General features: G+C 49.8%; 2 protein-coding genes across 5 annotated transcripts in view; both read right to left on the reverse strand.

The window, feature by feature from the left end:
- The window catches only part of C8H10orf82 (chromosome 8 C10orf82 homolog), an 8,152-nt gene extending 6,645 nt beyond the window's left edge, over positions 1 to 1,507 (reverse strand). The window contains exons 1-2 of one of the 2 annotated variants that reach the window (XM_013348148.1): positions 1,437 to 1,507; positions 291 to 351 (exon numbers count right to left, since the gene is read on the reverse strand). In XM_013348148.1, the coding sequence (XP_013203602.1) occupies positions 291 to 345 (55 nt within the window). In that variant the 5' untranslated portion in view covers positions 346 to 351; positions 1,437 to 1,507. Of the gene's footprint in view, positions 1 to 290; positions 352 to 1,094 lie in introns of both variants that reach the window. The other variant, XM_026781081.1, reaches the window with a different exon arrangement.
- Positions 1,508 to 2,645: 1,138 nt separating this feature from the next.
- Positions 2,646 to 11,604, reverse strand: part of Hspa12a (heat shock protein family A (Hsp70) member 12A) — a 150,278-nt gene continuing 141,319 nt past the window's right edge. For 2 of the 3 annotated variants that reach the window (XM_026781715.1, XM_005352552.2), the window contains 3 exons: positions 10,984 to 11,242; positions 8,333 to 8,436; positions 6,284 to 6,921 (listed from right to left, as the gene is read on the reverse strand). In XM_026781715.1, the coding sequence (XP_026637516.1) occupies positions 6,284 to 6,921; positions 8,333 to 8,436; positions 10,984 to 11,242 (1,001 nt within the window). Of the gene's footprint in view, positions 6,922 to 8,332; positions 8,437 to 10,983; positions 11,243 to 11,604 lie in introns of all 3 variants that reach the window. The other variant, XM_013348166.2, reaches the window with a different exon arrangement.

Raw genomic sequence — 11,604 nt, forward strand, 5'->3', positions numbered from 1 at the left:
TCCTCCTCCCCTTCCTCCTCCTCTTCCTTCTCCTTTTCCTTCTATTTTTTTTCTTGGACCTCATCATCCAACTATCTCTCTCTCTCTCTCTCTCTCTCTCTCTCTCTCTCTCCCCCCCCCCTTCCCCCACAAGGCCACTCTGTGCTCCCTTTCTCTCTCCCTTTTCCCTTCCCATCTCCCAGTAAAACTCCCTACATAAGCTCTGTCTGCAAGGCATGTCTCGTAACACAGACACAGACAAGGACCAAAACAAGCCAGGGACCAGAACCGCTGTTATGAATGCCACTTACCACTGTATCCTGGTGTGATGGGCAATTTTCTCATGAAGGTCTCAGGAGACTCCATTTTACTCTGCCAGTGAAGAGAAAGGGGTGTGAAATGGCCTCGAGTCCCTGTCTCAAGGACTTAGGGCACTTGGACAAGAGTTCTTGAGTGTAAAAACAATGACGTCGTCGGGCGCTGAGACTGAGAGGTAGACACCAGCACACCCACAGCTAGTTGACAGAGTTAGTTATAACCCTGAGACCTGATACCAGGGGCTCATTGCCTTTCATGCTCATTGCAGATCTCCACCTATGAGTGTCTCACTTCCAGAGACACCCCACCGACCACCCTTCCATCCATCCGCCACCCACTCACCAATCTAATAAAACCATATGCATACACAGCCATGAAACAGACAGAGTTGTGAGTATAAAGAAGAGCAAGAGCCAGGAGCTACCATGTCAGACTCATGAGACTTGCGTGAGAAAAAGGTAAGAAACCCATTTCCCCACAGTCCACTCTTAATTCAGGCAGAATCTGGTTTGGTAGTGACCTGTGTTGCTAAATCCCTTTATTCTCAGACTGACATCTGGAGACACTTCGGGTGTCATAACCAGGGGGGCAGGATGCTACTGGTATCTTGTAACTAGGTCCCTTCTCAACTTTATTCAACGCAAACGAGACACCCCCACCCCCAACAAAAGTTTAGACCTATTCTTGTCTTGGATCTAAAAGCCACAAAAACCTGGCATGGAGTCCAAGGAAGGGATGAACGAGCTGATGGGTGCCCATTCTAGTACCAACCTCTGGAGCAAAGCCCTCCCCCTCACCAGGGATCACTAATATCTCCACAACGGGCCAAGGTTTGTATATGGAGTCTGCGGTTCATCTGTACCCTATTCTGCCAAGCCACGGCATCTCTGTAAGGAGGCACTTTTGTGACCAGGAGATGGTTTCAACTCCCTTGAGTCAAGGGGAGTAAGAACAAAGACTGCTCAAGTCCGAAGGGCAGGATATGCTATCAAGCCTGTGCCCACTGGGTGCTGAGAACCAGGCCCGCCTGTAGGGAGATGGGGCAGGGAGGCACTTGGAGGGATTTCTGAAACAAAGGCAGGGCAGGGTCCAGGAGAGACCAGGACCCTTCACCCACTTCCACTGGCCCCTGCTCTCACCTGTGCGGGCCGAGCACTCCCAAGGAACTAGGCAACACTGCCGGCCCGCATGCTCTATCGGGCCTTTGTGCGCTCACTAGAGGTGGGCGGGCAGATTCTAGATCCATCCGGGATATTTGGGGCTGGTCCCGCCCCTTACGTGGAGACCAGGAGGCAGGCCGACACCAGAACCAGAACCAGAACCAGAACCAGGAAGTTTGTAAACCCTGCAAATTTGGCCGCTAATCCCTCAGCAAGCTGGTCCTGCCTGCCCTGCGGAGGTCCAGACGTTTGCCCGATTGCCTGTAGCTTGGGTGCTTCATTCGCACCAGGGGAAGCGGAACCGAAGGCCAAAGAGAGGGAGTTTGCAGCTCCTGTTGGGTGATGTGGACACACAGGGGATGCGTGCCGAATGCCACCCCTATCCGCACCCCGCACCCCACCAGAGCCCGCCAGAGGCCGCCAGTGGGCTCCATCCCTGCCATGTGAGGGCCAGCAAGTGGCTGAAGGCAGTCTGGAAAATGAAGGCCATCTGTGCCCATGTTGGCTTCCAAACACAGGCACCTTTCCCAGCCTAGTACACCCCTGCAGACATCATTCTCCGTTAGGAGGGCTGGGGTTTGTTTCTGTTTTCTCCCCCACAAGGTTCCTGGACACAAGCGCTTAACCAAAATGAAGGTATGCTTGGGAGTTGTCTTACTCCTTTCTAGCAGTGGTTTTTTGTTGTTTGTTTGTTTGTTTGTTTTTTGGAGGGGGGAGGGAAGACAGCCTGAGCCATCAGGTCTTTTGGCTGATGCCACTGAGTGAACCTAAAGGGGCATGGAAGGCTTCTGCCGGACGGCTGCTCAACTACCTTTTCAAGCCCTTGGACCCCTGGGACCACACCTCAAGCCACCCGGACACTAGGATTCGCCCCAGGGGTAGAGCCTGGGAGGAAGCCTATGCCTGCAGGGATGCCCCACGCAGGCACCACCCAGGCCTCCCACACTCCTCACTATGGTGAATCAGCAGTTGACTCTAGCCGGCTGCCTCCTCTCCAGCTAAACCACTCCTCCTGTGGAGGAGACAGGACCCTGGGCATCGTTGGGGGTGTTGGTTCCCAGCAAGGGAAGGGCCTGTCAGTAAAGCTTATACCACCTGAAAGAGGACTTGAGTCAGGAGGAAGTCATTAATGATCCCCCATCAATTCCGTCTAAACGCCCGGAACGAGAAAAAACTACTCTAGGCCACGTGAAATTCAGTTTCTCTTTATTAGAATCTGTGAAGACAGAGAGTTTGCAGATGCCGTCCTGTCTAGTTGCGGACGGCTGCAGTTCTGTGTGTCGTTTGGCTCTACCTTGTAGTGAACAAGACTCCCAGCGGCTGAGATCGTAGGATACTGTTCCACAGTTCAAACAGATGAGAGGTGGTATGATATTATGGCCAACAACATTTAGACTAGCCACCCACTTACGCCATTCCCCAGCGTACGTACTTCGCAGCCTAATCACACAATTACATCACTACAATGTGAGATTCGGTCTTCGATTAATAATAATGCATTTTGACTCCTGTTTAATATCGGTGCATGCAATTCTTTGCTACCCTGGCGGTTAACCAGACCTGGACGCTAATTAGAAGCTAAACTTGGTCTAAATAACATTCTAAGGGTGGGGGGGCAGGCAGGCTCTGTAACCTGGACTCAGCCATCGCGCCCCAGGACCTCTACAGAAGCACCCTCTTTCCTATTGTATGCCACCTCCTGTCTGTCAGTCTGCATTTAGGAATGCCTGCTGTATACAGAAAAGAGAGTTCAGTAGCCAGATAATACACACAAAGACCACAGACCCCTCTAGAACTTTCTAAGTTGAGGAATGTGTCCCAAGTGTACGTATGCAGTGCTCTGATACGGTTATGTCGGCTGGGGTAGGGATAGACTGGAGAGCTTCAGCTGGAGTTTGATGACTGGGGCTGCATCTCTGGGCCAGAAGGAAGTCAGGGAAGTGACCGCCCCTTCTCCATCATCAGTTTGCTAAGACTGCAGATCTCTGTCAAGTCGTTTAAGCAAAGTAGGAGCAAGGAGACAGACCTAGCATAAGCTGAGGATGCTTTATGCTAGCCAGGAAAAGAAGGGCCCAACTGTCCTGCTCCTGCTCACTTACTAAACCCAACAGAAATCTCAGCTCATGTACCGCTTGGTTCCTCTGATCATGAAGGGTGCCACGCTTTGCCTTGCCAGAGAGGGGAGGTCAACAGCCCTGAGAGACACAGTGTCTGGGGAGGGAGGCATGGCTCACAGGCCGGTGTGCTCAGCTCTCAGTCTGGGCAGGAGACGCGGTGCATTACCCTTCACACAGAAGCTTTCCGCTTCGGGCAGGGCGTGCAGGTGTGGAAGGGTCTGCTGAAGCTGTCGGTCTGGGTGGTCTGTGTGATCAGAGTACTCTGACCCAAGGCACCTCTAACTATTGCTCAGTCTTGCATACATGTCCATGGCATGACATCAGCACGAACAGTGATCAGTGAGAGTGATTGGGAGACGAAGCTGTGGCGCTTACAGGCAGCAGTGTAATTAACCAAAATTAGGAGAATTCTCCTCAAACAAGCGCACAGTAGAAATAAAGATTCTGTACAGGATTCTAGTGCTCTATATACATAAAATTATATCCATTATAACAAAATTGAAAGTCTATTTGAGGACTGTGGCCGGAAACACCAATAGAGAGGCCCATGAGCTTCCAAGGCAGAGTTAGCAGGGGAATCCTAGCAAGCATTCTGATACCTGGATTTGACACCCCGCCATTCCGTTTGGGGTTCCCATTCTCGTGTTCCATGGTTTGATTTGATAGCATTTTCACATTCTAGCAGGGAATTTCTGCAGCAAGTGGTGTGAAAAAGACAAGAGGTTGCAGTTCAAAATACTACTTAAAATCTGTGTATTGGCTATGATGGGTTCACAAATCCAACTTGCATTTGAAGTTCCCTTCCCCCATTCTGTACTCATTCATTCATTCGCTCATTCATTCATTCATTCATTAAATAATGCACGCCTCCAGTGATCTGAAATCAGAACGAATTCCAGCAGGTAAGAAAGGCAGCTTTGAACAGATCAAACGGTTCCTCGTCCTCGGTTGGCTCTGGAACGTTGGCGAGACTGGCTTTGGCTTTGCACAGAGGGAAGGCGAGAACACAGAACCTAGCTGGCTCATTGGGCAGCTTCATTCTCAGGGTTCCTTTTGTGACATCCTTTTCCTTCTCTGACCCTTCCAGTGAGGACTAAAAGGGTGACCCCACCTCTCTCGTAGGAGGGCTGGGTGTGTGGGTACACACACTTTTCCCTAAGGGGGCTCTGACAGGAAGGTTTGAGGCCACACTGTGTGGTCTGTGGTCGCTTCAGCTCTGACAAAATCTCAGGTTCGAACTCCTCGCATGCGAACACGAAACACGCAGGTCCTGTCTCTGCAGAGTCAGCTCTGGCTTTAGGGGTTAGATTCAGACCTGCTCCTGACAAGCACCCAGGCAATTCTGAGGCAGGGGGGCCACAGACCTGCTTTGTAAGAGGCTATTCTCATCTGCCAGGTCTAGGTTTACATGCCCTTTTTAGTGAATTTGAAAAGCTGAAGATTCGATCGAGACATTTCACGGAACAGAACCCCTTTTTGTATTTCCTTATTGGGGGATGAAGAATAGTTTCACTGAAGGTGTGCATGGTTTGCAAGATGGGGGGGGGTTGCTTTGGAGTTCTGGGCTTGGTGATACATATAAACAGAGCAAATAAAAACTCCATTTTCTCAAACAAATGTCCTACTAAACTCACCTATGATTATGCAGGACCTCTGAACTCAAGGTTTGTTGTTCTGAGAATTATCCTCTGATCTGTATTTTCATTTACTGGGTTTTCAATGAACCCCAGTCAACTGTGGTCCAAAAATGGGTAACAGTATAGTATAGTAAGATATGCTGCGATAGACCACATTCATACAAATTTTATCAAAGTGTGTTTTCATAGTTGTCCTATTTCATCATTAGTTATGTTGCTAATCTCTTACTACTTTATTAAATTGAACTTGATCATAGGTATGTAAATATAGAAAAAAAACCATAGTGTATAGATAAGGTTTGGTACTATCCATGGCCCTGGGCATCCACTGGGGAACGTCAGGGTGTATCCTCTACAGATAAGAGGGGACAGTTGTAATGTGGGGTAAGTCACAAACTCTTCAGTGTGCATTACCACCAAAGGAAGCTTTACCTGCTCTGGAAAATGGAGGTATTGGCACCCTTGCCTCCACCCTGCCCCTCCCCCCATCCTGGTTGAGTTAGCCAAAACCGTCCTTCATTGAGCCTCCTTGGAATTTAAATTATACGAGAACCTAAAATAGTGCCCGGTGTGGGCAGTCTTCTCCCACCAGCATAAAAGAAATACTGTAAGTTGCCGTTGAGTCACCAAGAAGACAAGATTGAGTGCAGGAAGCTGGCACTTCCTATCCTTTGCCGTCCAAGGTAATTTAAAAAGACCTCTGAGGAGGACCCCTCCTGGCTCAAAGGTCCCGCTTCACACCCAGAGAGATGTCCTCCCTCACAGGGTCCTCTGCATGGCAAGCAGGGACTGTCTTACCACTCAGGAACCTGTGAGAGCTGGCTGCTCCAGGATCCCTGAACTTCCTATTTCCAGACCTTGATACTAAATTTCTGAGTTTTTCTGACTCCAATATACTCTCAAAAAAAAAAAAAAAAAAAAAAGGAGTCCTTAGTTAATTCTCTCCCTGGTTCTCATCTTTCCTACTGAAATTCAGGTGGGCGATGGCAAGGGTCAAGGTCAGGGGCAGAACAGTCAAGGTCAGCGGATGCAGAGGAGTCCCGGGGGCTCGTGGCGGGGAGGGGTGGTTACATTAGTAGTTTAGGAAGTCGATCCCCACTTTGACACTCTTTGTGGTGGCTATATCAATGGCTGTGGCCTTGATCTCAGTGTCCCCGAACTGCATAAGGGTCTGGATTTCCCTGCGGGCAGGCACCGCTGCGCCACTGGTCCCCGTGAGATCCAGGCGGAGCGTACCACACTTTCGCACCCCTGGGTCAGTGATGAAGCTGACATCGTCATGCTCGGAGCTGTAGACATTGATGACAATGACCAGCTGGGAGGGCTTGGCGGGAGTGTAGCTGCGCTTGACCAGCTCCCCCAGGGCCACGGACTGGTCGGCCGAGATGAACTTGTCAAAGACATCCGTGCACCAGCGGGTGCCGTCCTTCACCAGTAACTTCTCGGGGGGATGTTTCCCCTCCACGTAGCGGTTCAGCACGCCCACGCCGTAGGTGAGGGGAGACCGGCGCACCTTGATGACGGCAGGGTCCAGACCAAAGAGAACAGCGCCCTTGAGGATGGTGAGGCCCACATCCTGGGGGATGATGATCCTGCACTTGTCACCAAAGGCAGCCTGCACCGCCTGCTGCAGAAGGGGGGCCTCTGCAAAGCCACCCACCAGGAAGAGGAACTTGACCGTGGACACCTCGGGCTTCTGAAACAGGTCCCCTGAAAGGGAAGGAGAAGGGGTGATGGGATGACCCAAAGCAAGGCAGCAAGGGGGAAACACAGTTGTCTGAGTCTACAGAAGGGACAGCTAACCATGAGCATCAGCTGGCATTGGCTTTGCACGAGCTCATTGAACTCAGTTTGGACTGAGCTAGTCTGATAAAGAAAGGTTTATACACTGTATGCCTGGGAACAGAGGCCAGGGCTGTGCCAAGGAGAAGCCTAACTTATCGGAGGTGGTGCTGGCTTTAATCAGAACTCATTCATCATGACAATAGTATCCCTTTAAATATGTGATCCAAGCTGTGAGAAACAGTTGTGTCTGACAGTCACAAAGGTAGGTGAGGGATGTATAAATGGTATGATGTTGGATCCTGGAAAAAAAAATCCCCATCAGGTTACTGTGTGTCCGACTTGTGGTTGGACAAGGATAACAACACACAAGATGATAGCACAGACAGACTCTTGTCTTGCTGGAACCCTTCCTTGGTTCACAAAACAGTTCCTTCTTTCCCTGTGAGGCCAGGATCCCTAAGTTTCCCCAATACCCCAGACAAGATACAGTCCTAGGGCTTGTCACTCTAGAGTAGTACTGTTTCAGAGTTCCTTGACCTCTGGCCTTCAAGGCCAAAGTGAAGCCCAGGTAAGGGCAGGCCCTCAGCTGCTCAGCTCTCCAGAATGGGTGGCGTCCAGCAGCCTCCCTCATGATGTGCCCAATCCCTGCCTGTAGGGATATTTTGTTTGTGATCTAACAAAGCTTGCCTGAAGATCAGAGTGCAGAGCTAGCCATACTAGTTAGCCATAGAGGCCAGGTGTGGCATATACCTTTAATTGCAGCACTTGGGAAACAGAGGCAGAGGGAAATCTGGAAGTTCAAGACCACCCTGGGCTACACGAGATTGAATCTGTGAAAGAGAAACAAAGCTCACACAAAGGTGATCCTACCACTTGGGATCACACGCCTTAAATCCTAGCACTAGGGAGGTGGAGACAGGAGTGATATGGCTGGGCAGAGAGAAGAATAGAAGGCCGGAGGAGACAGGAGCTCAGTCTGAGGATTCAATCCGAGCATAATCTGAGGTTTCGTGGAGAGGCAGCCTGAGCTTTTGTAGAGACAGCATTCAGTCTGAGGATTCATAGAGACAGGATGGCCCCTTTCAGTCTGAGCAGTGGTTGAGGTGAGAATTCTAGTGGCTGGCTGCTCTGCTTCTCTGATCTTCAGCACTAACCCCTGTATCTGACTCTGGATGTTTATTATTAAGAACAATTAGAAACTGTGCTACCCCTGCCCGCTCCAGAAGGCTCCAGTCCTGTAGCTCCCAGATCCAGGTCACCTACCAACTGGGCTGCCTCAGTCCTGTCCCTGTTACCAGCTCTGTCCCACAAGTGGCCAAGACTCAATGGTACTTACGGAGGTGTTCGATGATGCTGTCGATGGTCGGCTTAAAGAGGGCGTTCATGGCGTCCGGACTCATCCTCAGCATCCCCTGGGAGGACCACTTGACAAAGTCCACACTGGGAACAGTAGCAAGAAGAAAGGGCAATGAATGAGTGTACAGTGCCCAGACTGTTCTGCACGGATGTGCAGCCTGACAATGTCTGTCCCATCATGACGACAAGGTATGTTAAAGTCAAAAGCATTCTTGGGAATCCACTCAACTGCCTGGACCTGGACCCTCGGAGACTTGAGAGCTAAGACATAACCTCGTCTGTTTCTCTCTGCTCTATCCCAGCACCAAACGTCCCCCCAGTATAATGAGGGTCAGTGTCTAGCACAAGAGACAGGGATAAGTAGAGGCCCTCTGTCTTTCATTTTGAAGGATGCTAGGATCTGCTTTGGTTTTGAGACAGGGTCTCACTGTGCAGCTATAGCTGACTTGGAACTCTCTGTGTAGACCAGACTGGCCTCAGAGAGTCTTCTGCCTCTGCCTCCCCTAGCTCTCAGATAACAGGTGTGCCCCACCACACCACTTCTTTAAAGAACGACCGGAAGGAAGAATCACCATTATTCTTTTTTCTGAAGTGACCAAGCCGCCGAGGTAAAATCTCTTTACGTGTGCTCCAGATATGCCAAACAGAAAGGACAAGACAGTGACATGGTAAGCGTGGGTCCACCCCCAGTGAAACGCGGGCACAGGCAGCGGTCATCAGTGGGCGCTTACATCCCGGAAGGAGACACAGGCAGACTGTATGTGTCCCAGATGTGGTGTATTGGGAACTTGCAGCATCTGCAGAAGAACTGCCCAGGGTCGGCTTTCAGTGCCCTGACATGGGAGAGGAGGATTTGCAGAGCCCTGCTCCTCCCTGAGAATTATGGATAGTAATATTGCTTGGTGGGGGGGGGGGCGATGCTTTGCTTCCAGTGATATAGCGGCAAGGTGCCGGCGTTCCTGTAAATAAACTTTCACCAATGCTCCTGTGAAATTGGGACACACATACACACACACGCACACACACATACACACACACAAACCACAGACACACACACATACACCACAGACATACATACACCACAGACACAGACACACATATACCACATACACAACCACACACGCGCGCATTCACACACACACACATACATGCATACACATACACTACAGACACACACACATATACACGCACACACACATGCACACATACACACACACACAGACATGTGTGTGGAAGAGGATTGGTAGGAAAGTAGGAAAGAAGGGATCAATGGGAGGGGGAAAAGAGGGAGATGACAGAAGTGCTGGCTAGTTTTAGTGTCAACTCGACAGAGGCTAGAGTCATTTTGAAAGATGGAACCTCAGTTGAGAAAATGTCCCATCAGATTAGCCTCAATTTTCTTAATTAGTGATTGGTATGGGAGGGTCCAGTCCACTGAGGGTGGTGTTACTCTTGTGATATCAGTAATTTTTAATATGGTCTTGTTATGTTGCCCAGGCTGGTCTTGAACTCAGGACACACCTGCTTCAGCCTCCACATTGCTGGGATTATAGGCATGTGTTACCACGTATGGCTCAAAAGCAATTGTTAAAAAGATATCAGAAATTTAGGGGTTTTTTTCTATTAAAAATTATCAGCTTTAATCCAAACCGTCTATATGGGTTCATTTTACAACAAACTAAGCTGTAATTGCAGGCCAAGGCCTTGAAGAAGCAGGGAAACTAGATTCCCCCTGGGGTTCACTCACCTGGAACACATCGAGTCCTACTCGAGACACCGCTATGGCAGCTGCCTGTGGGGTGTGAATCAGAGCAGTCCCCATAGGCTCAGAGATTTGACTGCTTAGTCATGGCAAGGGGCACTATCCAAAAAGTATTAGGAGGTGTGGCATTGTGGGAGGAAGTGTGTCACTGTGGGGTGGGCTTTGAAACTTCAAAAGTCCATGCCAGGCCCAGTGTCTCTCTGTCTCTCTGTCTCTCTCTGTCTCTCTCTGTCTCTCTCCTCTTTCTCCTCTCCTCTCCTCTCCTCTCCTCTCCTCTCTTCTCTCTCTCCTCTCTCTCTCTCTCTCTCTCTCTCTCTCTCTCTCTCTCTCTCTCTCCTCTCTCAGTCAGTGAATCAGGATATAGCTAGCAGATAATTCTCCAGCACAATGTCTACCTGCATGCTGCCATGCTCCCTGCCATGATCATAACGAACTAAACCTCTGAAACTGTAAGCCAGCCCCTAATTAAATGTTTTCCTTTATAAGGGTTGCCTTGATCATGACGTCTTATCACAGTAATAGAACAGTGACTAAGACATCACCCAAACAAAATGTCCCATTTTCATAAAACTATTATTTTCTCAGGGAACACACCAGCGTACACGTAGACCACACTTTCTGTGACCTGGGTATTACCCTAGGTGCCTAACAGACAGGAATTCATGTTACTCCCACAGCAACCTTTGAGATAACAAGAATCATTGTCCCCATTTTCCATAGTAAAATTTAGATTGAGGCATGGCTAAATTGAGTCACTTGCTCAAGAGCACACCATGCATAAAGTCAGAACCCACGGTCCACGCCCGATCTCTCTGTCCTGTCAACGCTGCCCACCCCCACACTCTGTAGCCCAAGGTGAGCCAGCCTACTTGCTCTTCCTCAAGGCGTGCTCCACGCTGTGCCCCCGGAACTTCTTGTAGTAGTCGATGAAGGAGAAGGGCAGGGTGATGTTCAGGGGATTCGTCCGGTCTGGTGCAGCAGCTCTTTTGCGAGACTCAAAGGCAATCATTAGGTCAACCCAGGCCGCCGGGCGCTTGATCTTGAACTGTTCGATAAAGTCCTCTCCAAATATTTTACAAAGCAGCTTTTCAAATTCATAATCTACTCCCAGAGATCCATAGGGTCCGCCTGAGAAGAGAAGAAAATGGAGCCCATGGTGTTAGAAAACCAAATGCTGAGATCCAGGCCTCCCCGTGTTCTCTGGGGCCCGGTACACTGGGGCCCACTCGGCACACAGATAGATAGCAGTAACCATCCCCACTCACACCTCAACACCCTTTGGCTCTTATTCTGTGGATTTCCCCCTGCAGCAATCTAACAGTCTGTTTCGATCTATTTCATTATTAAATCAATACAGATAACTTCAAAAATCACAATCTTCCATCTGAGAAAGCCCATAGGTGAGGTCTGGAAAACCAGCAGGACTTAGTTAGGCCCATGCAGTCTGTCGATGACATCACCTCATCTGTGGATGACATCACCTCATCTGT

This window comes from Microtus ochrogaster, chromosome 8 (genome assembly GCF_000317375.1).
Source record: "Microtus ochrogaster isolate Prairie Vole_2 chromosome 8, MicOch1.0, whole genome shotgun sequence".
In the NCBI taxonomy this organism is placed as follows: domain Eukaryota; kingdom Metazoa; phylum Chordata; class Mammalia; order Rodentia; family Cricetidae; genus Microtus; species Microtus ochrogaster.